The sequence below is a fragment of the Sceloporus occidentalis genome, unplaced genomic scaffold (assembly GCF_023333645.1).
Source record: "Sceloporus occidentalis isolate IW3139 unplaced genomic scaffold, rSceOcc1.0.p SCAF_18, whole genome shotgun sequence".
Lineage (NCBI taxonomy): Eukaryota > Metazoa > Chordata > Lepidosauria > Squamata > Phrynosomatidae > Sceloporus > Sceloporus occidentalis.
The window spans coordinates 10,112,782-10,137,749 of NW_028316998.1; the positions used below are offsets into that span (position 1 = coordinate 10,112,782).

General features: G+C 40.0%; 1 protein-coding gene across 1 annotated transcript in view; it reads left to right on the top strand.

Annotated features, from left to right (window-relative positions):
• Positions 1-19,811, top strand: part of LOC149302592 (transmembrane protein 245-like) — a 39,445-nt gene extending 19,634 nt beyond the window's left edge. Inside the window, exons 10-18 of the mRNA XM_089482295.1 lie at positions 2,139-2,229; positions 3,615-3,713; positions 4,610-4,741; positions 6,010-6,132; positions 7,129-7,274; positions 9,640-9,740; positions 10,236-10,410; positions 11,154-11,348; positions 19,802-19,811. Coding sequence (XP_089338421.1) covers positions 2,139-2,229; positions 3,615-3,713; positions 4,610-4,741; positions 6,010-6,132; positions 7,129-7,274; positions 9,640-9,740; positions 10,236-10,410; positions 11,154-11,348; positions 19,802-19,811 — 1,072 coding nt within the window. The remainder of the gene's footprint in view (positions 1-2,138; positions 2,230-3,614; positions 3,714-4,609; positions 4,742-6,009; positions 6,133-7,128; positions 7,275-9,639; positions 9,741-10,235; positions 10,411-11,153; positions 11,349-19,801) is intronic.
• Positions 19,812-24,968: the final 5,157 nt, after the last annotated feature.

Genomic DNA, 24,968 nt, shown 5'->3' on the forward strand with positions numbered 1-24,968 from the left:
TGGTGGTAAAGTGTGTGCATGCAAAGAGTTAAAATACCAGCATTTAAAATACCCTGGGGTGTCTAGTTTTCAAAAATATATGGCTTTATTGGGCACACTGAAATGGCCCGGCTCAAAGATGTACCAAATAGGGCATGGGCAGTGGATCCCCAAATGCCAAAGTTCCACATTGAAAAATGTGCACGCTCCAAATGTGGCCCTTTTGCCCCCAAACACCCAGGCAAAATCATCCATGTGGGGTATCACTACGCTCAGGAGATGTTGCTGAACACATATTGGGGTGTTTTGTGATAGTGACATATACGAGAACTTTTTAATTCATACCTGAAGTAAAATGTGTGTGACAAAACAAATGCAAAAAAATGACTACCACAAAGTTTGACAAAGACTGGTGGTAGATATGGTGCATGGAAAGAGTTAAAATACTAGCATTTGAAATACCCTGGGGTGTCTAGTTTTCAAAAATATATGGCTTTATTGGGCATACTGAAATGGCCCGGCTCAAAGATGTGCCAAATAGGGCATGGGCAGTGGATCCCCAAATGCCAAAGTTCAACATTGAAAATGCGCATGCCCCAAATGTGGCCCTTTTGCCCCCAAACACCCAGGCAAAATCATTCATGTGAGGTATCGCTGTACTCAGGAGATGTTGCTAAACACATATTGGGGTGTTTTATGATAGTGACATGTACCAGAACCTGTTTATTCATACCTAAAGTAAAGTGTGTGAAAAAACAAATGCAAAAAAAATGACTACCATAAAGTTTGACAAAGGCTGATGGTAGAATTAGTGCTTGGAAACGGTTAAAATACTTGGAATACCCTGGGCTGTCTAGTTTTCAAAAATATATGACTTGATGGGGTAAATTGCATTGGCCGGCTTCAAAGATACCCGAAATGGCACATGGGGGGAAGAATTACCAGATTTGGAAAAAATGGCTTTGAAATAGCAAAACGCTACCTGTACTTTTTGCCCCATAATGTGTAGAAAAAAGCAAAAAAACATAAAAACATTGGGTATTTCTAAACTCAGGACAAATAGTAGAATCTATTTAGCAGGTTTTTTCATTACATTTTATAGATGAGTAAAAGATTTTTCAACTAAAAGTTAGAAACAGTCATTTTTTTCTAAATTTTTCACCATATTTTATACTTTTTTTAATAGTAAATAATATGATACAATCAAAACAATGTCATCTAAAGAAAGCCCTTCTTGTCCTGAAAAAAACTATGTAATGTGTGTGGGTTCAGTAAACGGGAAAGAAGAAAATTACAACTAAACACGAGCAGCGCAGAAATGTTAAAACGGCCATTGTCATGAAGGGTACAAAAAGTAAAATCAGCCTTTGTCACGAAGGGGTTAAGGAGAAAAAAGTACGTAAATCAAGTCAAGTGTCTAAAAGATTTATTATTATTTTTTTTTTAAATGGAGAAAATATAATTTAGTATAAAAAAATATAAACAGGAAAAATTCCTTAAAACATAACCATTTTTTAACTTAAAAAATTAGATATATGTAGGCGTTTGTCCTGATTTCATGAACACATATATTATGTCGTCTTTGCCTATCTCTGCTTCACAATCCGTGTAAAGGAGTGGGAGGCAGCGATCACTGCCAACAGCAGTGTTGATATTTGTTGGCAGTATGTGATTGGCTTCTCAAGCCATCACATGCACAGAAGCAGCTCCTATTGGTTACGGGCAGCCAGGAGCAGTAGTGTAGGATGTAATATTACGTCTCTGGGGTTAAAAGCTCCATTCTTTTAGAGGTTAAAGATTACATGCATCTGCATAGTGCGTGTGCACATCTAAACCATCTGTTGTAAAGAGTGTGGTAGGTGCAGTCCCTTTAATGCCTGGTATTAGGTATGTGTATTAGATAGGTGTAGCAATAAAGAAACAGGGTTGTAATAGTAGCTGAACCTCATTTATGGCTGCATACTTCCAATGCCCACAGAGGACACCCAGTCATTAACAACTTCTTTGGAAGGTGACATACATTATGAGTACAACTGTGAACGTATACTATAATATGGCGCATGCTGTCGTGAGTATCCAGCAGCCCAGGAATCATGTCTGTAGAATATGTCTTGCATATGTTTAAATGGTTATAAGTTTGGTTGTAAATGTTTTTGCAGTTGGCTACCCGAAGCTCAAGTTATCCAGAATGCTCTCAACTCCGCTGCTAATAATGTGTATCAGTATGGAAGAGAATGGATTACCCATAAGGTATCTCATGAACAAGCCTTGTTATTGATGTAATTTGTGTTTATATCTCAGTGTAAGTTCATACCAGAAAACTCCCAAAAAACAAAAGCATATGTACTTGGAAATAACGTTATTGAATCACATATATTATGATAGTTCTAGTATTTCCTAAATGTTTTTACAAAGATTGGAGATAATAGTATGGGATATAAAATACCCCACGCTGTCAACCCCAAGTACATCTTAAACCAAATCAAAAGCTTTTACTTTATGTTGACTCGTGCTGCTTCACTCCTCACCTGAAACACAATAACATGGTAGCGGTTTGTTTCTTGCTACATAGAGAACTGTATTGGGCAAAAGGAGAATTCTCGATCCTATACTTAAGTTGGTTTTGTTCTGGGAGGGATTGCATTTGATATTGTGGTTTAGCTGGTAGTAGGTTAATTTCATAAAACAATTTTCCCCAGAAGACATTTGCATTTATTTTCCAGACAAAGGCACTTGCCGAGCCATCAAAAATTCTAGTACGTGGTTGCAATGTAGATGCTTTCACTGTAGTCTTAAAAATGTCTTCTAACTTTCGATTCACAGCATCCAGCAAGCCAAGCATTTTGAACTAGTGTGTGTTTAGAGCATAGTAGAGCCTAATGGTAACTGTGCGTGTGTTTTAATTGAGTTTGTCAAATGAAGCCTAACCCTGAATATCTTTAATATAACTCACTTTCTCATAGTGTGTGGAATCTCAAAACCTGAATCTGTAGTAGACACCTTTTTCTGAATTCCTGTGAGGGGCTGATGTGTAAATACTCTACAATAAGCTTGGTGGGTCATTCTTCTCCCGCGCTTTTGCATCCTGCAGTTCTAGCACAAGGTGGATGAATGTGGTAGCAGAAGAGAAAACCATACCAACAAAGGTTTTCTCTGCTCACCTTTTAAACCACCAGCTACAAGAACTAGTTTCTTATCCTGATTCCATGTGTAAGCCCACTGCAAGCATAATGATGGTCCCGACAATATAGAAACGTCTGAGAGGCTTCCCATGCCCTCTTGGGTAATGTTACAAAAAGTTGAGAGTGAAAGAATTAAAGAATATTTCAATCTTTATACACATTTTTATTTTAATGTAAAGTTCCTTATTGTAAATCTCATGTAACATAGAGCCTGGATATCCTTGGATATAATTGACTTAATTTGGGTAAACCCCGGTCAAGTTTAATGTTTGATACATTTATTTTGAGATGTGAAATAATGTAATGAGTAACCAACATTGCATGCTTGTGCATGAAACCTTCATTGCATACAGTGGGTGTACAATATGGGTAGGGTGTTACTGTTTTATGGGGAAACTACTGTTTTCCCACTAATTCTAGGACTGCATTGTTTATTTAGTATTTTCTTCGTAGCTTCATAAAATCTTGGGGGAGAAAGTCAACAATACTGCAGTGATTGAGAAGCAAGTTCTGGAGCTTTGGGACAGACTGTATCATTCCTGGGTCAACAAAGTAAGTTTGCAAAAATATCAAATGGATAATACAATACATTATTTTCATTTTTGCTGGAAAACTATTCTTAAAATTTAAAACATTTAATACATTTTATTCCACGTGGCCGATATAATAAGAGCATCAAGAAGTTTTATGCCATAGAGACACTGCTTTAAGAAAGTTTTGTTTCAGAATTCAAGTATGTTAATGTTTTTAATAAACTAAAAAAAAACAATGTTTAAAAAAAATATTCACTTTATCTTCCAACCTAAACAGAATATTTAAAACGCAACAGATTTACTCTGCATTAAAGCTAAAGCCCAGAGGACCTCAAATCCATTTGTAGTTTGTGTGTAGTTTTTTCTTCTCCCAAATGACATGTTTGTAGTGTTTTTTCAAATATTTCTTTAGAGTGTAACGTTTATTGCTTTTTTTTTTTTAAAGTGTAAAATGGTATTTTGTAGAAAAAACCCCACAATGTAGTGAATTATGATAATTTCTTATTTGCGTACTGGCAAGTTAAATTCAAAGACATACTTTGCATTGCAGAACAGCACTCAAGACAAACCCTGAAGACATATAGAGTAATAAAACATGAGAATGTAATATTGCCTTTTGGCCAAAACGCACAATCGCTCATGCCACATAAAGGGACGTTTAGACAAAAAAAAAAAATACAGTGACAACAAAATAATGGCTGAATTTCCAGACCAATTCAATATCTATTTTCAGAAACGGTAGGCTTTATACGATCTTAACAGGGATCTCAAACCAAAAAGAGGACGAGGAACGCCAACCTTAGTGTCAGTATATGTATCCAAATAAAAACCTAAAAGGTTTGTAGCTGCCCAAAATAATTCCACGAAGCAAAGAACAAACCATCTTAAACCTCTTTTTTTTCCCCTTTTTATTAGAATGTTACACATTCCGGAAGACACAAGGGACAGCGAATGCAAATACAACGTCAGAACAGTTGGTTGGGAGAAATTTTGGATTGGCAAGACATAGCTTCCTTCGTTCATGAAAACATTGAAACCTTTCTCTCGGTGAAGTGTTAATTCATTATTTAGAGTGACATTTAGGACATATTGTATAATGAAGGCAGTATGGCTGATTTGGAAAAACCTTTTTAAAAAGTAGTCAACACATAATACACCTTGCATCTTGAAATTTGTAACAACATTTTAAAAGAACAGATCAGTTGTAATATTTTTACTAATAATGTTGCATAGCATGGTAACAAAATTATTTTTATTACACATCAAACAAATTCTATATTTGCATTCCACTGCAGCTCCTATTTGGCCACCTAATGACTCTGCAGCTAAGACTGGGGCTCTTCCGTAACGGGATGGGATGGTCATAACTCTGGCCCTACTCCTGGCTCTTAGCCCCCCAATGCAGGAGTCCTAATTTGAACACCTGCAATGTTGAGGGGTATAGCATGAGGTCAGAGGTTTGGGGTTTTTTGTGTTTTGTTTTAACTACGCACGCATGTACTACATATACGGACAAAACTATTGAGACACCTGACAGTTACACCAACAGTGACTTTTGATAACATTGCATTCTAAATACATAGACATTGTATCAATTAAATATTGATAAGTAGTTGGTACCCCTTTGCAGCTATAACAGCTTTCAGTCTTCTGGGAAGGCTTTCCACAAGATATTGGAGTGTTTCTGTGGGACCTTTTCCCCATTCATCCAGTAGAGCATTTGTGAGGTTAGGCACTGATGTGTGATGCAATCTGCAATCTCCATTCCATTTCATCCCAAAAGTGTCCCTGGGACTGAGGGTAGGGCTCTGTGCAGGCCAGTGAAACTAATTCAGCCTTGTCTTTATGGACCTTGCTTTTTGCCAGAATAAAAAGGGTCTTCCCCCAAACTGTTCCCACAAAGTTGGAAGCATAGCATTATCCAAAATGTCATGGTAGAAGCCTTAAGATTTTCCTTCATTGAATCTAGCCCAAACCCTGATTTCAATAATTAACAGGTGTGTTCAATACTTTTGTTCATATAGTGGTGGTACACAAAGCAAGGTCCATAAAGACATGGTTGGATGAGTTTGGTGTAGAAGAACTTGACTGGCCCGCAGAGCCCTGACCTCGACCCCATTGAACACCTTTGGGATGAACTGGAAGGGAGATTGCGAGCCAGGCCTTCTCGTCCAACATCAGTGCCTGACCTCAAAAATTCTCTACTGGATGAATGGGGAAAAGGTCCCACATAAACACTCCAAAATCTTGGATCAGTGGAAGCTGTGCCGAGTTCATTGTAGATCACTTTTAAGGTTTGTTTTCCTGTCTTTCAGATACTGGAATCTCTTTGGATTGTAATGAGTCGTAATTTAAGTCTTCTTTTTACTACTGTAACCACGTTATTTACCGTCATCATCTACAGCGGCACAGCACTCCTCAACTTTGTGTTATCGTTGGTATGTATTTTATATGTGGTACTCGTTCTGCCACGCTAAAGATGCAGTAAGTATTAAGTATACCTGATTTAGGACGTCGGAGTGGTATTTTTATGATTAACTATACATGATGAATAGAAATCTGAACCTTTATAATGTCATTTATATAACTGGTAGACAAGGGAATAATATGCAAGAAGATTGAAATGTGTATACTTTTTACACATTATAAAGCAATTACTGTTTTTCTGGACACAAAATGGTTTGATTCCATATGGAATTTCCTACAAGTCACAAAGTCAGTCCTTAGGTACCTGTGTAATCTAAAACTCATAAAATCTGTATTTGCACATCTGCTGTGTATGTGCTTAGACTTAAACAGAAAATGTATTCCTCCTTAGTAAAAATCCTTTTCAACATTATGCACGTATATTTATTTTACTAATATAAATGATAGAATATTGTGCTTGAATGGGCTGTTATAATTGCCAACTGTCGTATCTGTAGAATTGCTGAAATTACACTGTTGGATTTGTTTTCTCATCCCTAAAGCACTGTAACATGTCTTCTTCATAAATACTAAGCCATCAATGTCTCACATAGTATCAAGATCCAGTAAGCAAGTGTCTCAACTAATTTTATATAATCTATACTGCAATATCCAGACGGTGACAGGAAAAACACTTTCTGCTATGTACACCTTAAATAAGATGTATGCAAATAGGATTTATGTTTTATGTTTCAAATGCTTTTACTTTTGTTAAAATAACATTCTAGTGTCCAAAATTGCAGTGCTATTTTTGGTGCACATTGTAGTTATCATTTGCATGGATTTAAATGCATTTTACAATGTGTCCTGATGAATGCACCCTAGTACTTGTAGAAGCAGCCATTGGAGAGGTTAAATACTGTAGTAGTGCTCCTTTTAATGACTCTTAGTCAAAACGATGGTTTGCCATTTCTTCCCCGATCATATAATCGGTCCACCGGAATTACTGTGAAACATTTGTCTTACAGGTGATTTTCCTGACCACTCTGTTTTACCTATTAAGCTCAAGCGACGAGTACTACAAACCCGTGAAATGGGTGATAAGTCTCACCCCGCTATCTCAGCCAGGACCATCCTCCAATATCATTGGTCAGTCAGTTGAAGAAGCCATAAGGTAAAAACCATCAAATAGCTATTGCCTGGAAGGTAGTTCTTTTTTGTTGTCATGACTTTTCTTTGCAATGCTGAGCTAGTTGCAGTATACAAACCATGATTTGCATGATTAACTTGTGGGGGATCTGAAAAGCAAAGTGCCATCAAACTATGTTTGAACTATGTTTATGTAAAATATGTTACATAAATGATAAACCCAGAGAGGGGCAGGATTTTAATGTTTTATTTAAAATTATCAGTGGTGCTTAATTATAAAGATCTAGTGGATAGTTTTATGAGTGCTCTCGACACCACAGCAACCAACAAAATGATCCACTCAATGGGAGCATCCCTTTGTTTCTGTAGCAATAAAACCACTTTTAAAACCTTGCACCACAGTTGCTTGGTATAAACACTCACTGATTTATCCATTATGTGATGTTTCACAGGTTACCACCTTGTCATATTTATTAGTTAGTGTAGCAATCCCAATCCTTTATATTCTTATTGTAAATCACTAGAATATGGTGGGAACTCTGTAGTCAGTAACTGATTTATCACCAGTGATATTTGTAACTTTTTTTTTTCTCTTAATTTGTTGTTTTCTGATGAATTTTGTAATTTATTCAAATTAATTGATTACTTTACTTTTAATTTAGCTGAAATCATATTATTTTTTGTTGACTTTGATTTCTTTGGGTTACCCCCAATTACAATTTGTATAAATAAGCTCCACTTTGCATGAATAGTAGAAAAGATATATAACCAGGCACATCCCGTTTGGCACTGACATGATGTGTTGGGTCATCATCATACTTGGGAACTTCCCAGAGCTGGATACTTGGAGCTCTCCCTCTTCAGAGGGAGTGGTTGCCAAAGGGACAGGGCTAGCCATGTGTGGAATGGGGCTAGCTGTGCATATTTGCTTGGGTGGGGAAGAGGAACTAGGCGCTGAGTGGGCACGGTCACAGAGAAAGAGGAAAGTTACACAGAGTCCCAAGGAAGCAAAGCCTCATCCAGGGATTCCAGGTCAAACCTGGAGGGTTCCCAGGTATTGTCATCATGTACACATTGTTGCTTGTTTACTACCTGAAAGCTATTAGCAATAATTGTAAAATAGGTTGTAGTTATGACGCAGCCCGCAATATAAGGAGCCGTTAAGTAAGTGCAAGTTGTCATCCTGAGAAACAAACCGGTACTGTAACTTTGTCAGACCAGCACCATTCCCCCAGGTGCTTGCACATTCTTTTTTCTGACTCAAAAAGCTCCTATTCAGCCAGTGCTTCTACGCCTGCAGCATGCACATCTTTGCACAAGCCATTCCTTCCTGTTTGTTATGGCATGTCTTCTTCTCTCATGTCCCATGCCTTGTTTCCTTGCATTTCCCATATTGCTTGCTCGGGTGGGGGTATTGCACATTACTAAGTTGCATGTTGTGTCAGTGCAACTTAGTATGTGCGATATTTTCACATGAGTGCATGCACAGGGGCCTGCCTTGGTCTTGCTCATCTATTTCCTATTCCTATACGCCTGCGGGCCAAACAGTTGGGTGCTTATATTTATGCTTTATATTCTGCGGATCACGAACTGAACAGTGCGGCAACTTTATTGGACAAAACTGTTGTGCTAACTACGAGGTTTACATGTCATAAGTTTACATCCAAGGTGGTTTAACTATTAAACAAAGTTTTCGTTCCCTAGGTACGCTTGATATTGCCCATTCATTTTTTTAATTTTAGATACTGAGTAAAGCAGTAATTTTCCTGCTTATAGTAGGGATGGAAATAGTATGTAAGTGCACACTGTGTCTTTTAATAAGGATATCTCTTGCCTGTCATAGATCCTGTGGATCCTGCTGTTTTAATTATTAACTTACTTGAAGGAATGCTGTTGTCTATTGTGAACCTTTTTGAACTGTAAATGGTTAGCAAAAAAATAAGTAGATCAAGATTGAAGCATGCAGCCTTATGTTCGAATTGACTTTTCTAAAAGTAAACATCAACTACTGTCATTTGCATTTGTAAGTAATTGGACATTTTCACAAAAGAGAACAATGCGTTTTACACTTGGTACATTGGCAGATTCATTTACGAAATCCTTGTGCTATCAGAGAATTGAACCATCACTGGAACTAGCTTCTTGAAAGCAGTATTTTATCTTAAAAGCTTATTTTTGGTGACTATGTGCTCTGCTCACTCAAGGTACAGGATGGTCATCTTCTTAGTCAGATCTATAACTGTGTAAGAATGCAAAATTACAACCAGAGTTTGTTTATTTTAATAGATGTACTACAAAGTCCACCATATACACTGTATGCTTAACAAAATTTGCAACCTGCTATTGACTGTGGATGGTGAATGATCTAGACATTTGTCCTTCATTTTTAGGGGTGTGTTTGATGCGTCCCTAAAAATGGCTTGCTTCTACGGACTATATACTTGGCTCACTCATACTATTTTTGGGATAAACATTGTCTTTATACCATCTGGTAAGATTTCTGTGCACCTATATCTCTGTTGCTTTTTAAAATTGCATGTTTTCTGCATATTCACACTGATAGATGAGAATATACCAAACATCTTTGGCTTCCTCCACCGCTTCTATTTTCTTGTTTGATTTTAGTTAATTTTCTCATCTCCAATATAGCAAGGAAGGTTATGGTCACCTCTGAGGAAACACATCATATGGAAGTCACACTTAGATCTTTCATCACCCTAATATAATAGCCAAAATCGGCACATGGTCTTTAAGGGGGCCAAGTAGTAAAAGCATTTGCAGCCACTGGGATTGTTGAGTGAGACCATATAATCAAACACAGGGCAGTTGGTTGGTAGTGTTCTCCGACATGATAAGCAATTTGTGGTATTGTCATACCTATTGTACCTGCATGTATATGTTTAATTCATCACAATTTTAAGTTACATCGTGCACATATATTTTCAACAAAGCTGGATTCTTGTTTGTACTTTATTCTGTACCTTAGCCTTGGCAGCAATTCTTGGAGCAGTACCGTTTTTGGGGACATATTGGGCAGCTGTACCTGCTGTGCTGGACCTGTGGTTTGCCCAAGGAGAAAGCTGTAAAGCTGTGTTGCTGCTTGTGTGCCATTTGTTACCAACCTACTGTGTAGATACAGCAATTTACTCAGATATATCTGGGTGAGTGCCCCTTTCACTTTGCTTTTCAGTAGGAAACAGAAAGTAAATGGGAAAAATCAGCAATTTGTATTCCCACTTAAATGTACAGTGAAATTGTTCATTGCTTGTGCAGTTAACGATAATGTAGGAAGCATGGTCCCTAGGTTGGATTTTTTTTTTGTTATTCCAAGAAAATAGTCAATATTAAGGAGTGAGTTACAAAAGGTGGTGCAGACATGACAATTGTTGGTTTGCAAAAAAATATCTACATAGCACGACAATACAGATTTTTAGGAATGATTTTAAGATGATATATCATACATTTTTAATGTGTGTTGCATGGTTAAGAATACTACATGTGTGGTAAGAGTGGTATGTATGCTTGGGTGTATGTCAGTGTGGCTAAGAGTAATCTGTATGGTGTATTTAATCCCGGGTGTATGTAGGTCATCTATGGGCCTGTCTGTGATGACGTGTCAGAAAACGTGTATTTAGCTAAGAATGGTGTTTGTTTAAACGTGTGTAGCCGCCATGAGCTTGTGTCAGTGTAGTTGAGAGTCGTCAGTTTGTTGGCATTAGTTTGGGTGAGAGTTGCCATTGTGGATAGGAGTCATCAGCTGAGTGCACATATTCCCCCTTTGGGTATTTTTTAATTATTATTGTAACCTCAAATAAGTAATTTCCTCATTATGCATTGTGCAGCACTTTGTTGTGCACCTTCATAATAATTTTTAGTGATCAATATTTTTTCCTCTTCAAAACAGAGGAGGTCACCCATATCTGACAGGTTTGGCAGTAGCTGGAGGAGCATATTATCTTGGACTAGAAGGGGCTATCATTGGACCTATTCTACTTTGCATACTGGTGGTTGCCTCTAACATCTATCGTGCGATGCTTGTAAGCCCAACGTCTACGTTGCCCACGCCTTCATCAACCCCATGGCCATTACAGTTTCCCCGGTAAGTCGATTGTATGTCTAGTTTAGTCTACCTATTAATTTGCTCTTTTAATGCGCTAGTGATGTAGCTCATTAAACAGACCACTGAATTTTGTATATTCTGTTACTCTGTCCATGTGTTTTCTGCATATATCCTATTGCATGAATACGATCATTTAACCTGATCGCTCTTTGGGGTCTGTTAACTAAAATCGAAGTTTCTAAGAGCTGAATAGTTCGAACGGCAAACCCCAGTGAGTTCTGCTGCAAGAAGTAGGGTGTAGGGAAATGTAAAACTATAAACACATAGATATATTTGAGTTTTAAAAGAGCCAGCTCATCCCTCCTGTTAGCTTAATTGGTCAAAAAATGTTTTTATAAGGTATTAAGTCGTTACTGCTAAAAAAAAAGTTGTTTTTTTTTTGAAGGCCATTCAGAGAAAATCTTCAGGAAATGAAATCCGCAAACGAATAATAAACTGAAACTATCTTGATATCACCAACGTTAACCTTACAAAAGGTGGCCTTTAAGATCCCTTCTATGGCCTGTACTGAAGCAAATATGTTGCCATGCTTTCTACAGCGAGGGAGTGTTTGTTTTGTACGATCTGTCCTGAAAGAGTAACTGAACGCGAGTTTTACTTTGTGGAACAATGATTCTGCAAGCATTACAACATAAAACCAGCGTGCATGGTTTCCTATAGCTATTTGCTATATGTTGAAACAGTGACCACAATCCATTGAATGTTTTAGTGGATAAACCAACCAAGGGAACGTAAACGCTTGGACTGAAATATGCCGTTATTGAAGAAGAATGACTACTTTTTGTGTTTTTGTTTTTTGTTTTTTTTTTCTCCCCCATTACTTTTACACTGCTAACAAAGATCGGGCCTTACAAGTGTTCTTTGTGTGTTGGCAACAGCTTTCACATATTAGCAATACACCTTTCAGAGTGCTAGAACGTTCAACTGTTTCTAATACCTAACAAGAGCTTTGTAATCTCTGGCCAAGGCAACTGCACTTTAAATATTAGAATGCAAATACATTATTTGATATTTTTTGTACAAATTGTTTTGTCTTTGAGATTTGTACTGTGTTGAAATGGAGGGACATGAACACTTTGTCATGTGTTCAGACCCTAAACAGTGTCTAATTGAAGAACCACTTTTGGTATTACGTACGTTCTTGTGTGCTATCATACTGAGCCCCAAAATGTGAGTGTTTTTTTATAATCGCAAATAAAAGCAAACAGTAACCAAAATCTGTATGTATTGCTTCAAAACGTAAGGGTTTGATAGAAAATGTTATGCGCTGGGTATTAATGCCAAATTGGATCTGAAATGCAGTAGGAATATATACACTTGAAACATATCAATAGCTTATTGGCCATTGTTTTTATGTATGTGTGTGTTATATATATATCATTTTTTTGTTAACCCCTTAAGGACAATGGGCGGTTCCTAAACCCATTGAAAACAATACATTTTGTACAGGCTTTGTCATTAAGGGATTAATATTGCATATATAATATACACCGATCTGCCATAACATTATGACCACTGACAGGTGAAACACACAGTGCATTGCAGTTTATTGCATATGGATTGCATATGGGGCTACATAGCAGCAGACCAGTCTAGGTGCCCTTGCTGGCCACTGCTGAAAGTGCCTACAATGGGCACGTGAGCATAAGAACTGGACCACAGAACAATAGAAGAAGGTGGCCTGGTCTGATGAATCACTTTTTCTTCTACTTCACGTGGATGGCTGGGTGTGTGTGCGCTTACCTGGAGAACATATGGCACCAGGATCATTCCATGGAGACCCTACTTCGCAACTTACAGGACTTAAAGGATCTGCTGCTAACGTCTTGGACTAGTCAGCGCTGTTTTGGCAGCAAAAGCAAGATCTACACAATATTAGGCAGGTGGTCATAATGTTACAGCTGACCGGTGTGTATTATGTATTTCACTCAGCAAAGTGGGTGCTGTTCACAGGCACTTCCTGTAAACATGTGAATGATCCCAGATGTCTGGTATGTGATAGAGCTTTGAGGTCCCTTTACACTAATTTACACTCAGCCATATTGTCTGTGATTTCTCCCGTGTGCCTCTCTTAGAGAATTGATGCACTTTTTTTTGTTTGTTAAATATTGATTTTGATTTGCATACCAAGTTATGGACTGTGCCCATTTTTTTACTGTTTTACTTAGCGATATAGACATTTGAATAAGCTTTTAAATGTAATATTACCTGCTGCATTTGTGCAATTAAATAGTCACTAGTTTCCAGCTAACACTTTGTTCCAGGTATTTTTTCCAGCTGGGTAGAAAATGATATAATTAGACAACAAAGTTGTATTTACCTTTTCACCGCTGGAAGGGGGATAGGACTCAAAGGATTACCGCTTGATTATTATTTGCTCTTATAATAGTGCTATGATTTAAGTAAACATTAAAATAGGCAGCAAAATCACCCTGTTATTACACAGAAATGCTGTAAGAGCTCCTACCTAACAAAAATAATTTATACCAACATCCAGCTGATGTAGGAAATTTAGCCAAACTCAAGGAGTGGTTTTTTTTGTCTCTAGAAGTTGGCAAATGCAAGTAATATCACAGAAAATTACAATTTACAATCCATATTTCTATATACATTCTAATAAATGTAAGAACAAAAATATATGAATGTCCCGTACCTAATCCCAAGCAAAGCCTTAAAATGGGCTCATTCAGGGCCATCTTCAATACAGGGCAAAAGGGCAGCTGCCCTGGATCTGGTCATTCTTGGGGGCCCAATTTGGTGGCCCCACCTTGCCAGCTCTATCTAAAGGTGGACTTGACTGCTTGCTGCTGTAGCCAGCCTATAATTGAGAAATGTTTATATGAAGAATGCCGGTTATTGATGCTGAGTGCTGGGAAATGAGGTCATATACCGGCATTCAGCAGTGAAGCTGTACACGCCGCAAGGGAGCAGCAAAACCGAGATATGAACCTCACGCTCCCACCAGATGAGATAAGAAAGATGGGGAGAAAGAGGAGATATAGTATGAAAATTGAGAGATAAAGGGTAGAGAAAGAAAGTGGGCATAGGAAGAAAGGGGAAAGGATGCTAGATGGGGAATAGGGGAGAGATAATGAGAAGAGATGGGGACAAAGGGGAGAGTTAAAAATAAGGAAGATAGAGATAAAAATGAGCCAGAAAGAAGAGAGAGAGAGAAAAGAGGGGAGAGATGAGATAAAGGAAAGAAATAGGAAGAGGGGGAAGAGATAAGGGAAAAGCTAGGGAGACGTGAGAAAAAAAATACTGATATTTAATTTATTTGGATGACTTTAAAGCAGACATTCAGCTGAAGCTACTTTTTATTTAAAAAAAAAAATGTATGTGGGGGAGCGGCATTTCATCTTTGGCCCCCACAATGTCTTGGGCCAGCCCTGGGTCAAAAGCAGCTGCCCCTTGAGCCCGCAACAACCCTGCACCATTAATTTACTATGTGATTGGCATAGTATTGCAGTTCTGCCCTACGCGTGTGCTATGGGGACTTCTCATGCTAGGGTCAGAAGGAGAAAAGCCGGCACTGACTCTCAGTCTCCTCCTACACATGTAAACTCTTCCGTATTTTCATTTGATGTTTGTATCTGTATAGTTTATGACCAGTTCTGCATTTAATCACATGATATCAAAATGTTCATATAGTGTTACGGTACTTGTCGACTATTGGTCTTGTGCCGGTATTTAGCCTTAGATGCAGTTTACCACCGGCTTTGGGTTGCATTCCCAAACAACCCGACTCCGAGAAGACCGAGTCCCGCTGGTGGACTTATCCTGCTGGTCGGTTCTCCACTGGTTGTTACAGAAAAAAGTAAGGAAAAAAATACACTTTAAATACATTATCCCTTAACATTTTTTGTGTCCAGGGATTTTCACATCCTAGCGAGTCGCGTTTTCTCATTTTTACCATAGTTCTGTTCGTGATTCTTTTTTCATGTTTAGTGTACCCACTCAAAATATATATTGCTTTTCTTTCAAGGACATGCCGAGCTTTCATTTTATGCCATTTTTATACTATGCATCCTTTAGTTTAAACAATGGTATTAAAAATAGAAAACTTGAAAAAACATTTTATCTGAGCATCTTTTTTATTTATTTTTTTTCATCTTTTAAACTTTCCTTTTTACCTTTTTTGTTGTTTTTACTTTTTTTTGGATTGGAGGTCTCTTAGGGACAATTAGAACCCTACCCCATATGATGTCATGGTGCCAAAACTCAGCTTTACACTCCCCTGACTTTTATCTCTACTTCAGATAATCAGGGAGTTCTCCACAAGCATGGCTCTGTAGTCCTGCATTGCTCATTGCTGTTACTGTGATCAGCCAGTTTGAGGGTCATCAGAGATTACAGAAAACCACCATTAAACTTTATATGTCATTCTGGAGCCAGCAATGCGGGATCCTGCAGGCAAAAGAGACTCTATAACAAGATTAAGCACTCATGTGCAAAATGTGTTGAGTGTCTGACTGTGTCCTTCTGTATTTTCCACTGATTAACCCCTTAATGACAAAGCCCGTACATATACGGGCTCAAAATGCATTGTTTTCAATGGGTTTAAGGACCGCCCATTGTCCTTAAGGGGTTAAAACAAAAACTATTTATACCATTGCTGATGCTGACTGGTTTTGTAGTCCACAGATTTTGAGTGCTGCTTGCCTCTTTGGAGTGTGAACATTATTTGATCTCCTGTCTACTAAAAGGGACATGCTGTTATGTCCTAAGGTCATCTTGGGTCACTTCTCTTAGGGTGTAATAGCAAATCCCAAGGGTGTCAATGGGTTAAAAATCTAATAACATCACAGTTATGAGTATGAGTGCTTGAGGGAATGAATCTGTGAATGAATGAGTATATGAATGAATGAGTGTGTTTGTGATAGCATGGATGTGTAAGTGCTGGAACCTAGGCATGATGGGACTGTGATGAAGTTAGCAATCACACTCCTATCATGCCAAGTCAGCCAGTACATGCTGAAACCTAGCTAGCTGCCCCCTTGTGTATTGATGCTGCCAGCAGTATGGGGTCTGCACATCACTTACAGCCACCCTGTACCAGCATGTACTGGCTGACTAACAGCAATCTAACAGCAATCACAGTCCCATCATGCCTAGGTTCCAGCATTCACTAGGTTAGCAATCACACTCCTATCATGCCAAGTCATATTGCTTATTTTTTTTCTTTTGTCCAATTGTGGTGTGTTACCTACTTTTATTAAAAATGTGTGGTTTTATTTTCGGTTTCGGCTAAGTGAACCCTGAATTTTCGGTTTTGGTCCCGAATTTTCATTTTGGTGCATCCCTAGAATAAATAGAACTATTTCATTTTTAATTATCCTGAGTTTGTAGTCACAAAACTTTCTAGGCCCAGAAATCAGTGAGAGGAAAAATAAAGGTTTTGTGTCATTTACTTTATTTTAATTTGCATATTTTATTAAAGGCTATATTTTCTCACGGTGAAAAATGAGTGCGGCCCGCGCACGTATACAATTCTGATGAAGTGGCCCAATGCAGAAAAAACTTGGACGCCCCTGGCTTAGGACAACACATATGAGTTTGGCAAGAAAGCAGCTAGAGGGAGAGAGAGAGGGCAAAAAATGAAATGACCCTCAAAGATTTGTAACACTCAATAAAATGTGCATTTATGTATGCATTATATATTGCTCATCCCTTTCTGGACAAGGATCCTACTGGCTCTCTGAACATGTTTTGTCCACATGAATTCTGGAGTATAGTTGTGAGTAGTTATCATCCAATGGTTCTCATGTACTGGATATCTGAACTGATTTGTTTCTCTGGGTCCTGGTAGACCAATGTCCAGCCTTGAAACTCAATGTATATCTGTTGTACACAGGCCCAGACTGGCCATCGGGCACACCCGGCATTTGCCCGGTGGGCTGGGCGGCGGCAGGGACGGATTGAGGTACGGGCTGATGGAGCTGCAGCTCCAGGCCCCTACCCTAAAATAGGCCCAGTCAGGACCGGACTGACTGGGCCTACGCAGCTGTCCTTAACGCAGGGCAAAAGGGGCACCTGCCCCTTAAGCCCGCAGCAACTGTGACCGGGATCGCCACTCTACTTACCTGGCAGACGCGCGCAAGCAGCGTCTCTTCTACCGCCAGGGGGACGCAGGAATCCAACGGAGTCACGTTACGTACGTCACGTACATCACATGACCCTGCTGCGCGTTTGCTTCCCCTGTGCAGTAGAACAGGTTGTCCGCGGAAGTCTGCGAGCGGTGCGTACATCATCAGTTCAGGTAAGGGGGTGAGGGAGGCTGTATGAAGGAGTATGTGAGATTGAGTGAGTGAATTAATGAGTATCTGTGAAGGAGTGAGTGAATGAATGTGAATGAGTATATGTAAATGAGTATCTGAATCAGGGCATTAATGAGTATCAATGTATGAATGAATATCTGAATGAGTGAATGATTATCTGTGAATTGGTGAATAAATGTGAACAATTATTAACAAGTGAATTAATATGTGTGTGTGTGATAGCATGGATGTGTAGGGGGGGCAAAGATGCCACAGGCAGGCTGTTTTGGTGGCAAAGATGCCACAGGCAGGCTGTTTTGGTGGCAAAGATGCCACAGGCAAGTTGTTTTAGGGTCAAACATGCCACAGGCAGGCTGTTTTGGGGGCAGCGACCATCACATAAATCAATACCAAAGTGAAACCCTCCGGATGCGGGTGTCAGTGTGGCAGAGCCTGTCCTGGTGTTTGTGTGTCAGTGTGGCAGAGCCTGTCCTGTTGTGTGTGTGTTTGGGTGTCCGTGTGGCAGGCCCTCTCCTGGCGGCATTATGCCTTGGGCCGGCCCTGTTTGTAGCCCTCTGAACTCTCTCCAATGTATCAGTATTTTTTTTTTCGTTGTCACTGACAGAACAGTTTCCCCAGTGCTATATGCTGCCTTGGGACTTTTATGTCCCAAGTGCATTTTTTTACATTTATCAATATTAAACTGCAGCTGCCACACACACCTGACCACTATTCTACTTTACTTAACCCCTTCGTTACCAAGGCTTTAGCGCTATAACTATTGTACATTGTACACTATTGTAGGTTTAATCAAGATTCCTCTTTTCCATGTTTGATGGAAAATGATTTTTTTCATTAGATACCATAAAAAACATTAAAAAAAGTAATAATTGTGAGTGCTAGTATGTAAAAAAAATAAAATAAAATAAAGTTTTCTTAGTATTTCTTCTACACAGTAGTATTTTTTTATGTTCTAGAGGACCACATCCATCCCTTACATGGTACCCTATAGGGTAGTATTTTTAATACTTTTCGCTTAACGGGTTTGGGGTAATGAACGGTGGTGGGGGGTTACAATTTTTTACATGTAGTGCTAGGGCAATAGGATGTAAAGGCTTTTTTATTTCTGTTTTTTTTTTGCTCTGTACATGTTATGTATGCCAGTGATGTCAAAATCACTGAGCAAATTGTATTGCTTAATTTTTATGTACCGTATTTGCTCGATTATAAGACGAGGTTTTTTTCAGAGCAAATGCTCTGGAAAATACCCCTCGTCTTATAATCGGGGTCGTCTTATAATCAGACCTCAAATAGGTCTGACTATGAGACTAAGATCCAGATCCCCCGCAGCACTGCAGGGGACCTGGATCCTCCTGTCTTATGCCCCCTATTTAACCCCCCCCCAAAACTTACCGGTGCATCTGACTTCCTGGTGCATAGTCGGGGGAGCGGGCGATTGGCGTAGGCAACTTCCGCTGCAGCTGGAAGGAGGTGCGGTTAGCAGCGGGGATTGTCTGCGTCCGTCGCGCAGACCTTCCCCGGCTGTCAGAGATCAGAGTTCCCCGCACCGCTGGGAAGAATTCTCTCTTACAGCCGGGGATTTGATTTCTCATTTTAAATTTGTTTCCATAAAAAAAAAAGAAAACCTTTTCCATAACCTTTGTGGGAAGTGAGAGAAATGTTTCTCTCTCTCTCACTTTCTTTCCTCTGTTCTCGCCTGCACTAATCACACGGACTAGATAGACCCTAGATCGGCCATTCCTTATGTAACGGTGTACAGGTGCTTGTGCTGAGCTCCATTACAAACAATCGTTCTGGCTTCTGCTTACAGCGGAAGTCCAAGCTGTCAAAAAGACAGCCTGATCTCCATTGCAGTGGCAGGGAGATGTCTATGCTACTGTCGAAAACGCGGAACGTACAGGTACGTCCTACTAGTAATATTGCCATATCTTTTGAGGATGTACCTGTACGTCCATGGGGTATTTAAGGGGTTAAATCATTTAACTTTTTCCACCTGGAAGGTCTACCCTATTAAAATGGGGACAGCATTAAACTGAGCTCCGCGGTCTATTTAGTTACCCAGCTAGCATGCAGCTAGCATGCAGCTAGTGCTAATAGGGAAGATGGTATAGCTCTATAGCAATTTTATAGATCTATTTTATATTCTTGTTTTAGGAGAAACTAAAAGGAGTGAAATAAGACTTATTGGTTTTGGTTGCAATTGCTACAAAAATATTTTAATACTTTATTAGAGATCAAATTACAGAGAAAAATGTCAACTTTATGGGCAAAATTACCCCATATATTTTTAGGATCTATCCACCAGATGGCAGCATACACTGCAATTTAAATTTCACTTGATCTTTAGAGAAACTGTAATTTCTGTTATGTTGAAAATTTAATTAAATCTGTAATTATATTTTACCAAATGATTGATAAATTCAATTAAATATGTACAGGGAGTGCATATAAGTCCCACCTTTAATATATCATGAACAAAAAAGGATAATGGCCAGGCATTGCCTTATACACCTCTATTATCTATCATGTTTTCAGACAGCTGCATATTAGGAAATTGTATGTGTGCAAATGTTTTTATTTTATCTTGTAAACTAACATCCTGGCTTCTTATCGTATTCCTTGTGGTAAGCAACAAACTTGAGGAATCAGCTCAGTGTTGTAAAACAGGAAGCATAATATATATATTACCCTCTGCTAACCATGTATTTTAAGGAGTATATGATAACTGGGGCAATTAGATTCACACCAAGTGAAGTATCAAATAGCCTTCATAGATATTGATCTCACTTAATCTCGGGCCACCATTTTTAATTCAACTCATGTAACTTACTGTAATCTTTAAATGAAACTTTAGGGAAGTTACGCACCTTATGTCTGTTTCAGCTAGTCCTTTACCACGTTGAGACCTGCAATTTAATTGTTAGTGTGAACAAGTCTTTTGACACATTGTGAAGAGTCCTAAATTATTTTTATCTGGCAGGCATGTCTAAATTTTCCATAACGGTCTTCATTGTAGACTTCCAAGCTTGTAATCTTCTAGAAGCTCATCAGACTGTGCTAGACGTGAGGTATTGAGTAATTTGTGACATTGAACAAATTTGAGTTCTTAGCATTTTATCCTTACAGTCATATATAATTAGTTGTTACTGCATTCACTGCTCTTGTTGAAAGTGGCTGTGGTGAGACTTGAACTTTGGAATATAAACCTCCCTTACACATGTGGCCTGTTTTGTGTCCATACCTGTGCTACCAGACTGCGCTTACCAAGGCTACTGGATCTAGGTCAATACGCTTCGAATTTATAGCGTGTTACACACCATACTTACCATTGTCAATAACATATTTATTAAAGGGCTTTCTAGACTTGTTTAGGAGATTTCACCATGACTACAGTCACTAATGCAGTCCTACACACCAACTTTACCCAATAACCTTTCATTTTGCCATAGTGACAGCTTTTTCCTTCTTTTTATAGTGCTTCTTATTCCTGCTCTGCTATTGCTGTTTTTAGTACTGCTTCTTTTTTGCCACACGTGCCATTGGTTTACAAGGGTTTTTGGTGATGGAGCACATAATGATCTGGGTTCTATTAGATTAGCTATCCTGTTCTCGCACTTCTTCATCCTTGTAGATTAGTGTGATTAAAATAAGTATTTGCAGTTTCTTCAATGCTTGACGGGAAAGTCAAATACTTACTTGATCATGTTTTATCGTTTCCAACTAGCTCTCAGATATTTGATTATTTTTTCTCAATTGCATCGCATCATCAACAATTGACAATTAATATATATATATTAATCTTAGCCTGCTATAGCTTCACACATCTACTAATCCATTTTTTTTGCTTTATAACTTTCTTTTACCTCTGCTGTGGATTTATTTACTTACTTAGGTTTAGTGCTTTGTTCTCCAATCCTTGTTCCAAGTAGAACATTGTTCTCAGGCATTTTGAATAGAATGAGTGTCTCTGATAGTTAGTATATATCTCCAGAAAGTCTGGCAGTGTTTTACAGCAATTTATCATTTTGCAACAATAACCTTATGTCACTTTATTGCGGACAAATTCATGCACGCTTGTAGAATACTTAAGGCAAAAAAATGTCTCCTCTTTTAAGCCGCTAGGACTCCTTAAGGTGAACTGTATGTGTGCTTGGTGTACATTTTTTGTTAAAGCAAAAGAGCTGGAAAACAATACATTTAGCAAGATATACTCTTTCTTTGTTTTCTTCCTAATGTGATTTACTGGCAATGTTGGTTACAGTTCTGCATTGCATTAGCTGACATCAGAAGCACCATACATGAAGCTAGAATATTGTCACAAATGCAGATTCATTTTGCTTTTCATGAAAAGATATACATTGCCCGTGTAAGGAGATTTAATGTCGTTTGCAGCTAATCATTTATACAAATTTATATGTGATGGAACAATAATAACGTGAATGTGTTGCAGGCAAAGTGACAAGTAGTCATACCTGGGAACTCTCTGGATTTTGCCTCTGGGTCGGGGGAGCGGGGTCTTGATACGCTCCACTCCCTGCCCATTTTTCCCTTAAATGGGGTGTACCGTGACATCAGAGGGGCCACCAACTGACATCAGTGGGTATTTTTGGCCGCGACCTGCAAGGGTAAGCTCCTGGTAGCCAGATCCCAAGAGTCCCCAGGTACGCAAATATTACATACATATTCTTGAGAACCATAAGACGATAACACAAAGATACAGACGTATGGTGGGAGTTCTCACATTGAGTGTTAAGCTTCATAAACACTCAATGGTTTCCTTGACTACTGAGAAAGCTCTGTAAGTTCCTTTGACAATGCAGATTTCATTGTTGTAAATACTAGTTAAATAAATAATAATATTGCTGGACATCAGTACAGTCTGAAAGCAGGGGACAATCTAGGAAAGCTGAGCTAGATGTTGTTGGGAGAAAGGGAGTTAGCCTGCCAGTTGCTATACATCCCTAAAGAAGTGCCTAAAGGGAGAGTCAGAGAAGCTGTGGAAGAGCATTCCACGGCATGGGGTGCAAATCTTGTAAGTGTACATTATAAGTAGAAATCAGAGTAGAGGACAGATGGAGATTATCAGATGAGCGTACCTGAGAACTTTCCGGGTTTGACCCGGAGATTGCCGGGTGAAGCACCGCCTCTCCGGTTCTCCAGGTCAAGACCCGATTCCTCTGGGTCGAGGGAGTGGGGTCTTGACACGCCCTGCTCCCCACCTATTCTCCCTTTAAATGGGAGTGTTTCCCGCTGCCGTCAGCGGGACCTCCCACTGACATCAGTCCTGGGAAGTCCAGGCTGAGTCCCACAAGGGAAGGCTCTGGGTAGACGAAGCCCAGAAGTTCCCAGGTATGCAGATGAGCAGAGAGGCAGAGGACCAGTGAAGAGACTGCCAGAGGTAAAAGTGTTAGTAAAGAGATGGCTAAGGAAGATAAGTCCTCCAGCAACTCCATGACAGACTGTAAAAGGTAGACCAGCTAAAATGGTTGCAGTACACAAGACACAAGATAATGAAGGCATGAACAGGAGCCTTAATTTTTTTTTTGGAAGGATAATTTCCCTGCCATCCCAGGTGACACTAAGGATAGACTCCTCCTCCGTACCTGATAGGGCAGGACTCAAATCTTTAAAAGGGCCCTCCCCTCCTACTAACACCAGTGTTTTTTCCTGCCCTACCAGGTAGGGGACTCGTCTACCTTTTATTATTTTTTCTAGGCTCTAGGTTGAGCCGTTTCCCCGGGCTAAGCCCCCATTCCTGGGGGATACCTTGCACCTCAGCCTGATGGCTGGTGCTGCGTCGCCCAACGCTTGTCCCGGTCGTGGCGGTGTTCACGGCTGCGGTGGCGCCGGCGTCCCGGCGGTGTTCGGCTGCACCGCCACCGGCGTCCCGGCGGTGTTCGGCTGCACCGGCGTCCCGGCGGTGTTCGGCTGCACCGCCACCGGCGTCCCGGCGGTGATCGTGGCCGCCGTCCTGGCGGTTAGCGCGGCAGCTCCACCGGCCGTGTTTACGGAGATGCCAGCGGGTTGCCGGCACCTCCTATAGCCGGGGACGCCTGCCGGTCTGACTATTCAGCGGCTAGATGCCGCTGTTGCGGCTTACTGGCTTCGGCCAATATGGCGTCTGCTGTCTTCCGGTTCGGGGTTGTGCGTTCCAAGCCTCGTTTTGGTCAGAATTTAAAATTTTGGCGCCAAACTCTCTGCTGTTGCAGATTCAAGCCTAATTTCAGCTCCTTTTCACTGTATATATAGAAGGTAAGTGATTTGGATGCTGTGTGTGTTCCTGCTGTTTTCTTTTGGTCAGGTGCTGTTGCATCTTGCATCATGTCGGCCCCTGATAATTCTGAGCCGCCCTCTGTTGAGGACAAGCCTAAGAAAGCTGTTATGAAGTCTAAACATGCCCAATGCTCCGGGTGTCACAAGGCTTTGCAGGATTCAAGGAAGAAACTCTGCTCCGCTTGCCTGAGATCTGTAACGGATTCTGAGCCGTCTGGGGGTAGGGAATTTTTGGTCTGGTTAAAGAGGAGATGCAGTCTACCTTCTCTGCCTTCCATCAGACGGTTCCTGTTCCTGCCTATCATCACCTTCCCGTGGTACAAGACCCTGCTCTTCTGGGGCGTCAGCCTTTGTTCTCAGACTCTGAGTTTGATTATCCTGAGGTAGAGGAAGGTTCCTCAGAGGAAGGAGAGATCCGGGAGGAAAGTTCTTTTTGTTCCCGGTGGAGGAAATTGAGACTTTCATTTCTGCTGTGAGGTCAGCTATGCATTTGGAGGAGGCCTCCACCCAGAAAAATGACTCTTTCTTTGGTGCCAGCTTCTCCAAGCAGTCTGCCTCGTTTCCTGTTCATCCTGCGCTTTCTGACATTATCAAGCAGGAATGGAACCACCCGGAAAGGAGGGTTAACCTGTCCAGACGGGTTAAACGCATGTTTCCCTTTGATGAGAACTTTGCTGATTTTTGTGCTACCCCACTGGTGGATACTGCTGTTATGAAGGTCTCCAGGAAGACTACTCTGCCGCTTGAGGATGGCTCTCATTTTTCTGACCATATGGAAAAGAAAGCCAAAGCTGCAGTTAAGAAATCTTTCGAGGCTTCAGCTGCGACCTTTAAACCTGGAATTGCTTCTGCCTCAGTTTCCAGAGCTGTCAAGATTTGGCTCTCCCAGATCGAGGAGGATATTGCTGCCAAAACCTCCAGGGAGACTATCCTCAAGAATGTTGCTGCCGTGAGATTGGCCATGGATTTTCTCTGTGATGCCTCAATTGAAAACATCAGAATGACGGCCAGAGCTTCGGCGCTTTCGGTGGCAGCTAGAAGAGCCTTG